Here is an 8924-nt window from a genome sequence, read left to right as displayed (position 1 = left end):
CAAAGTATTGACAGTGCTGAATACCAATTTAAACATTAACTTACTCATAAAAAAACAGCAGCTGTATTCGTTGTCTAGTTTTAAAACTTTTGAAATCTCACATTATCATTTTTGTTGTGCGTTCGAGGCTTCTTTTTACAGTCTATGGCTCGAGGAAACTGCGCAGACACAATGTGCTGATGTTCTGATCTATCTGATTGGCCAGCGTTAGACCTATAGGTGCTCTTGATTTGATCTCTGGGCTGCCAGGTAGACGGAGTACTACCTTCAGACACATGAAATGGTTGACAATGGGAACACTTTTCCTTCCCGGCCCTAGGGCAGCTGAATCAAGTACATCTAACGGGAACAGCTCAAAATGAATACAAAAAAATGTACGGCAAGGCTTTCGCGATCGACCGGTTGTTGACCAATGCCCGAGAGAGAGAGGCACCACAGGAGAAACCCAGACAAACCCTCCTGCTGATGCAGAGCCAGAGGCTGAACTAGAAGCAAGATGGGGCTGATGTATTGTCCTCAGTAAAAAATCAGCCGTGGGCCATAAAAATGTGTGTTCCACTGTGAGAACTACTGTGCCATACGAACTATGCGTTCATATACTTTATGTGCAAACTATGTCTCCCATCATGACACGTGAACTGGTTCTTCCACCTGGATGGCAAACTCTTAGCTATGATGGAGGAGCTGGATTTAAGAACATTGATTGGGATAACATGTCAAGACACAAAGAACAGATTTTCTTCTGTGATCTTAACCCCCCTCCATTAACCCTACTGGGTTCAGACATGCTTGAGAGTGAACATGGTAAATAGGAAATGACTATAAGGGTGCGGTCACAAGGTGCTCTTATGGAGTATATTTTCCTTCATAGAATACATTCTGTTCTTTACACAGAACATTTATAAAGAGCTGGTTGATAGTCAGTAGTGACCTTAGGCTGGTTTTACTGGATGAGAAAACAGTACCAGATTCCATCCCAGTGCTCTACTCCCTAGTCTACTGAATGTACGAGGAAAACCTGGGCATTTATCTGGTGTGAATGAAAGGATGGCCTTACCTCTCTCAGGGAATGTTAGAATCACTCCCTCACACTCGACCAAGGGTCATCAAACATTTACCGCAAATATTAAATGTGTCTTTAACATGTTACTCTGAGAAATATTGACCTGTCAATGGATCCTCAATTTTGATACAAGGGAAACCTGTCTCCCTACTTGTTCTCCTGGCCAGAGGGAAACATCTATTCTCTCTCTCTCCGTAGGCCACAGCTGCCAGTCTGTGTAACGAAATGTGTTATCTGAGGTGAGGCTTGCATCAGAGCAGTGAAACACTCCCATTCTTTCCTTATCCTTTCATCTGTCACCTTGTTTTCTCTGCTGGCTCCTGTGCTATCGAGGAGCGGAGCCGGATCACTCACTCACTCACTCACTCACTCACTCACTCACTCACTCACTCACACACACACACACACACACACACACACACACACACACACACACACACTGGGACTGTGTGTCTCATCCTCCTTACAGCCACCGTGACCCTAAGGGCTGGGGTCAATTAGAATTGAAAGAAGTTAATTCAAGAATTGATTTTAATTTAAAATCCAAAAATGAAAAAACATTTGAAATAAATACACTATATATCCAGCAGTAGGTGGGCACCCCTTCAAATTAGTGAATTTGGCTATTTCTGCCGGTTGCCATGCAATCTCCATCGACAAACATTGCCAGTAGAATGGCCTTACTGAAGAGCTCAGTGACTTATAACGTGGCACCGGCATACTGTAGGATGACACCTTTCCAACAAGTCAGTTCGTCAAATGTCTGCCCTGCTAGAGCTGCCCCAGTCAACTGTAAGTGCTGTTATTTTGAAATGGAAATGTCTAGGAGCAACAACGGCTCAGCCGCGAAGTGGTAGGCCACACATGCTCACAGAACGGGACCACCAAGTTCTGAAGCGGATAGTGTGTAAAAATTGTCTTCCTTGGTTGCAACACTCACTACACGAGTTCCAAACTGCCTCTGGAAGCAACGTCAGCACAAGAACTGTTCGTCAGGAGCCTCATGAAATTGGTTTCCATAGCCGAGCAGCCGCATACAAGCCTAAGATCACCATGTGCAATGCCAAGCATGGGCTAGAGTGGTGTAAAGCTCGCGGGCCATTGGACTCTGGAGCAGTGGAACCACTCTGGAGTGATGAATCACGCTTCACCATCTGGCAGTCCGACTGACGCCAGGAGAATGCTACCTGCCCCAATCCGTCAAATCAAATCAAATTGTATTTGTCACATGCGCCGAATATGACAGTTGTAGACCTTACAGTGAAATGCTTACTTACAAGCCCTTAACCAACAATGCAGTTTTAAGAAAAATAAGTGTTAAGAAAGTATTTACTAAATAAACTGAAGCAAAAAATAAATGTAAAAAATAAAAATAGAATAATTTAAGAGCAACAATAAAATAGCAGTAACGAGGCTATATACAGGGGGTACAGGTACAGAGTCACTGTGCAGGGGGCACAGGTTAGTCAAGGTAATTGAGGTCAAATGCACATAGAGGTAAAGGGGCTATGCATAAATAATAAACAGAGAGGAGCAGCAGAGTAAAATGCAAATAGTCTGGGTAGCCATTTGGTTAGCTGTTCAGGAGTCTTATGACTTGGGGGTAGAAGCTGTTAAGAAGCCTTTTGGACCTAGACTTGGCGCTCCGGTACCACTTGCCGTGCGGTAGCAGAGAGAACAGTCTATCACTAGGGTGGCTGGAGTCTTTGGCAGTTTTTAGGGCCTTCCTCTGACACCGCCTGGTGTAGAGCTCCTGGATGGCAGGAAGCTTAGACCCTGTGATGTGCTGGGCCGTACGCACTATCCTCTGTAGTGCCTTGCGGTCGGAGGCTGAGCAGTTGCATAGTGCCAAGTGTATAGTTTGGTGGAGTAGAAATAATGATCTGGGGCTGTTTTTCATGGTTTGGGCTAAGAACCCTTTGTTCCAGTGAAGGGAAATCTTAACACTACAGCATATAATGACATTCTGGACGATTCTGTGCTTCCAACTTTGTGGAAACAGTTTGGGGAATGCTCTTTCCTGTTTCAGCACGACAATGCCCCCTTGCACAAAGCGAAGTCCATACAGAAATAGTTTGTCGAGATCGGTGTGGAAGAACTTGACTGGCCTGCACAGAGCCCTAACCTCAACCCCATCGAACACCTTTGGGATGAATTGGAATCACCCAACATCAGTGCCTGACCTCATGGCTGAATGGAAGCAAGTCCCCACAGCAATGTTCCAACATCTAGTGTAAAACCTTCCCAGAAGAGTGGATGCTGTTATAGCAGCAAAGGGGGGACCAACTCCATATTAATGCCCATGATATTGGAATTAGATGTTTGACTAGAGAGAGAGAGAGAGAGAGAGAGAGAGACCTACATTGTTGTTATTTTAGGGATAAAATCATGTGTTGAAAAGCAGAGGGAATGGTCTTAGGTAGACTTTCCCTGTGAATAGTTAAAGTGATATAGCCTACTGTACACAGCTCTCAACTCATGTGTTCATAACTTTATTTTCATAGAGCAAATCACTGCCCTGCCCTGAACGGTGGTTCAAATCACTGCCCTACAACGAATGAAAGTCCCTGTTGGAATGGGTGGAGTCAGGTGGATGGAGGCTTGCTCCTTGGCAACCTTAAAGATGATACACATGGGATTTGTTAGAATTTTTGCATTTGTTTTGAATGCAGCCTAATGCTAGGCGAATTGCAAGATATTTCACAGCAATTTAGTTTCCTTACACTATTCAGTGCTTGTTTTCTCACAAAACTGAAATTGAACAAACAGTGTAGAATTTTAGCAACCAAGAAGTGACAGAACTATTTCCACTAGATAACACAGCCCCAAAGTCAGAACGGCTTTCCCATTTTGACAGCAGGAAGCTCTGGCTTTCCCATTTTGACAGCAGGAAGCTCTGGCTTTCCCATTTTGACAGCAGGAAGCTCTGGCTTTCGGATTTTGACAGATGCAGGAGAAATCAGCAGGCGAATATCACAGCCAATCACAACACTGTGAAACACAATCATTCCACTATTACTGCAGATATATTATGAACGTTTTGTGAAATTACAATGCAAAAGGAAAAATAAATCCTATGTGTAGCACCTTTAAGTACTAAATGACAACTTATCATGTTCTATCATGAAGTGTCCATTCAGTAATTGGAGAACATGTCTTGACATGATGGAGATGTGTGAGCTTCCTTAGATGTGGGCTGGTACTTGCAGAAGAAAACCTATTACCTGTGGTTGGTTGTTTGTTACCTGTGTCCAATATCCATACAATTCAGTTCACAACCAATGTGTTTGGTTATACAGTGGCCTGTGTTAAAGCCTTTCTTTTGTTGCTAAACATCCTCAAAAAAACTAAGGATGGCACCAGAAAAGGGGCCGTCTCAGGTGAACCAAAATAACAAAACACAACGGTTTCCGTAGCTGAGAAAATGTGCATCTATGTCTGTCTGTCTGGAGCACGCCCTCCGGTTTCTCTCATCCCATATCATCAACAACCACGTTCCTCCTCTGTATTCATTGGGGAGACATGAGAGTGGCCGGCTGGTGCGGTCTAGGACAGTGAAAATTCCACAACGAGACTTTTCGAAGGAGCAGGCAGGCAGCAAAATCTGCATTCTCAAGTTGAAAGCGCATGTTTCGGTTCTGGGTCGCAAACCTACAGCCAACAAGGATATCCTATCCAAGGTAAGATTGCTTTTACTCGTTTTTAAAATGTTCAAATCCCGTTTTGGTGTAAATGTATAAGAAGGTGCTGGAGTGAAGGTCTGAAGCATCTCTCATTCCCCCGTAAGATTTGTCTGGGATGGGAATGTAGAAAGCGTGTCCATTTGACGCCTTCTGTTTGTTTACAAACATGCACACTAGCTTGCTATGGTGAACATTTAATTTGGCCTAGCCATACTGTGATCGCTTTCATTAATGTCTTAACATGACTGAGTGAGTACGCGCGAGCCACAGTGCCCGATTCTACCAGCGGCCACTCAGTCCAGTCCAGTCTCTACAGTATATTCAGTACCTTGCATAGCTTTCTGTAATGTAAATCCTCAGAATATTTCTGCGTGCGTAAATTTTGTTCCTTGTAGTCCCACATAAACGAGCTTACAATAGCCCAAAATAACTGAACAAATCAGCTAGATAAATGCTTCAGAATAAAAGGAGGCGGCAAACCAGGGAAAATGACTCCGATAGAACTGTCATAATGGTTTATTGTGCAGCGCTTTCTCATGTGGAATCAGCGCTGGCGCTCATTGAGTAATCAGAGGTCGGCGAGTGCTCTCTCTGCGCGCTGAAAGTGAAGCGCGCGTTCTCTATCTCGCGCAACAAGGTTCATAAATGAGTGGGGGGGAGAGAGATGTTTTCTGACAGTATTGTTATCTATGTTGTGTAACTGCCTTAGAATTGATTCCGAATTAAAATACCTCAAATGAACAGGAAACCATGTTGTAGGTAGGTGTCCTTTGCTATCATTGGCCATTAGAATTAGCTAGTATCCAACACTGTTTTTTGTGGGTCTTCCAGTCGTCAGATTTGAATTTGAGTTCATATAGTCCTTTACAACATATCTGAGGGGGCTGACCCCAGACCATAAGCCTATATGTGCACCTTGATGGGCTCCTAACTTTTGAATGTGTGAGAATCCCCGTTGACCTTATACAACACTGCAGAGGTGAGGAGAAGTAGAGTGAGAGCCAAACTGACCTCTGCAGTCACCATATATGCCAGTGCGCTTTGAGCCAGGTGTTGGGGTCCAGAGGTATGTGGTGTGAGAAAATAGCTTGTCACGTTATGTCACTTGTCATCAGTTTAAAAAAGAAAGTGGTGGTTAATAAACATAGATGTCACAGATAGGTTGAATTATCCTCAGACTGGCACTGGCCTATATTTACTTTTTGTTCTGTTAGGAGACCTCAGTGATGATCTGCTCTTGTTCACAGCCAGGTAGTTATGTGTATGTGCATGGTGTAGCAACCTGACAGAGTACACATTGACACTTCATTCCCCTCGTAAAAGTCCATGTAAAAGCAGCGCTACATTCTTGTACACTCATTCCAGTAAGGTACGTAGTCATGCATTTTACTGAGAACATTACGTTAGAGATGACTGTTGACCCTCTTGACTGAGCATTAAGGAAGTCTAAATTACACCCTCAATTTCCAGGGGCATACCCTCTCCATTCCTTTGTGCTCACTGCACTCTCTCTCTTTTTCTCTCTTCTTTACTGTCTCTGAGCCATGCTTCTCCATTTCACTCTCTCCTCCTGCCTCTCCCTTTCTTATTTCTTAGTATGGATAGGCAGAATCAGACAGCTTATTCTCTCTTACTCACTTCCTCTCTCTCGCTCTCTCACTCCCCCCTCCTGTGCTTTCTCTCTCGGTGCCAAAGTGTGTTTTATTCTCCTGGCACCATGCTCTTGCCCATTTCCCACAGAGAACAGGGTGGCATGCACATCACAGATGCATCATGGGTGAACTCAGTGGCTGTGGGCATCATCATCCGTTCCTGGTTGAGTGTTTCCTCCCCACTTAGATAAGTCCCGTCCTCCTTTCAACTCGTGTTAATTTCCAGAAGTAGAAGTTTGGGGTGGATGAGTTCTGCAACAGCCCCAAAAGCACTTCTAGAAACATCTATTTGTAGAGCAGGTTTGAATCTGTCAGGACCAGTAGGTTCAGTCAGGAGACCTGCAGGGGTTTTTATCAAAGAGGCTTTGTGTTATGCAAACACATCAGGATGCTTGTGGGTGGATGGATGTTTTGTGGCATAAAGCTCGTGTGATGAGGCGCGCTGTAACTGTAGGGTGTGCTGCAGGTGCTCTGGGCCTAAGGGTTAAAAAAAAAAACACACCAGTTGAGAATCAGAGATATTCCACTGCATGAACTCCTCAACTGTGTAACCGTAAATAACCTCCTCATACAGATGCTTAAAGGAGCAGTTAGCAGTTTTGGAGTTATACATTAAATGATATGTATCCATTGCGCTTAGTTCAACTGTCGTAACCCATCAGAATTCAAAATGTGAGGTTTGTTTACTCCAATGTTTGTGAACAAAGTAAATGTAAACAAACACTGTTTATCTTAAAAAACCTGATTAAACCATGGTCAGTCCTTCCATCCATAGCTCTGTCTTTGAATTTGAGAGTGGTCCCATTGCTCCAGCCCCATCCCCCTGGCTTCTTACCCACACAGTGGTCCCATTGCTCCAGCCCCATCCCCCTGGCTTCTTACCCACACAGTGGTCCCATTGCTCCAGCCCCATCCCCCTGGCTTCTTACCCACAGACTGGTCCCATTGCTCCAGCCCCATTCCCCCTGGCTTCTTACCCACACAGTGGTCCCATTGCTCCAGCCCCATTCCCCCTGGCTTCTTACCCACACAGTGGTCCCATTTCTCCAGCCCCATTCCCCCTGGCTTCTTACCCACACAGTGGTCCCATTTCTCCAGCCCCATTCCCCCTGGCTTCTTACCCACACAGTGGTGGGGAGACGCTTTGTTGTTATTTTAACTGCTGATTGCTACTTTTAAGGACTCCACTAAAAACGTGCTGAAGAAAAGGTAGACCTCAAACTTTAACAGTCTCATGTGTTGAATGCAAGGACCTGCTGTTGGGATTGTCTATGAAGGGAATGAATAATGTAGGGAAATGCATAGGTAAGGAGAAGTGTAGTCTGATGTGTTTCCGGTGATGGGTTGAAGAGGTTAGGCACAGGAGCCATGTTAATGGGACTTGATGATGCACTTCACCCCTAGACAATACAAACACATTAGACTGAAACAATGGGAAAGGAAACTTTGCTTTGACTACTTGCTTTGTAGGATTTAATGTTTATTACTGCTTTAGTGAACTTATTAGAGGCATATCTGTGATACCATTACTTCAACTTTGCTTCTGTTCCAATACTGTTCCATAATTAGTGTGACCATGTAATCTATTTAACTGGCTGATTTTGTTCTGTGTTTTTGGTTTTGTGTGATTTGTGTGCTCATGTAGCAGTATTGTTCCATCCCTCTCCTCGCCCCAACCTGGGCTCGAACCAGGGACCCTCTGCACATATCAACAGTCACCCTCGAAGCATCGTTACCCATCGCTCCACAAAAGCCTTGCAGAGCAAGGGGAACCACTACTTCAAGATCTCAAAGCGAGTGACTTCACCGATTGAAACACTATTTAGCGCGCACCACCGCTAACTAAGCTCGCCGTTTCACATACGTTACACTCACCCCCCTTTTGACCTCCTCCTTTTCCACAGCAACCAGTGATCCGGGTCAACAGCATCAATGTAACAGTATAACTTTAGTCCGTCCCCTCGCCCCGACCCGGGCACGAACCAAGGAACCTCTGCACACATCAACAACTGACACCCACGAAGCATTGTTACCCAAAAGCCAAGGCCCTTGCAGAGCAAGGGGAACCACTACTTCAAGGTCTCAAAGCTAGTGAGGTCACCGATTGAAACGCTATTAACGCGCACCAACGCTAACTAGCTAGCCATTTCACATGGGTTACACTCAGTGCCAGTGGAGATGCTAATCCTGTCAATGAGGGAGTTGGCACAGCAGGATGTGAGTAACACTAAACACACACTGTTAAATATGGCCCTATTCCCACTACGAGAGCTGAAGGAGAGACTGAGGAGCAGGGTGGCCAAAGAGATTTCTACTTTTCAATTCACACTACATCCTTGCCTTACCTTTCATTGTCTGGCAATCCTACATTCTTGGTCTGCAGCTCAAATTGATCGTAAATAAGTAGCCACTAATTATGCAAAAACTATTTAATAATCCAGACAACTTTTCTATTAAAACATATTTCAGTATTGAATAATGCAACCAAACCATACCACACTCTTGAGTAATGCAACAATCCACAAG

General features: G+C 44.5%; 1 protein-coding gene across 1 annotated transcript in view; it reads left to right on the top strand.

Moving 5' to 3' along the window:
- The first annotated feature begins 4140 nt into the window (after positions 1 to 4140).
- Positions 4141 to 8924, top strand: part of LOC118377784 (fatty acyl-CoA reductase 1-like) — a 69734-nt gene continuing 64950 nt past the window's right edge. The window contains exon 1 of the mRNA XM_052492438.1: positions 4141 to 4743. Coding sequence (XP_052348398.1) covers positions 4691 to 4743 — 53 coding nt within the window. The 5' untranslated portion in view covers positions 4141 to 4690. The remainder of the gene's footprint in view (positions 4744 to 8924) is intronic.

The sequence above is a fragment of the Oncorhynchus keta genome, chromosome 33 (genome assembly GCF_023373465.1).
Source record: "Oncorhynchus keta strain PuntledgeMale-10-30-2019 chromosome 33, Oket_V2, whole genome shotgun sequence".
Classification (NCBI taxonomy): domain Eukaryota; kingdom Metazoa; phylum Chordata; class Actinopteri; order Salmoniformes; family Salmonidae; genus Oncorhynchus; species Oncorhynchus keta.
The sequence above is the reverse complement of the archived record's forward strand: the minus strand, read 5'-3'. Positions and strand labels throughout refer to the sequence as shown.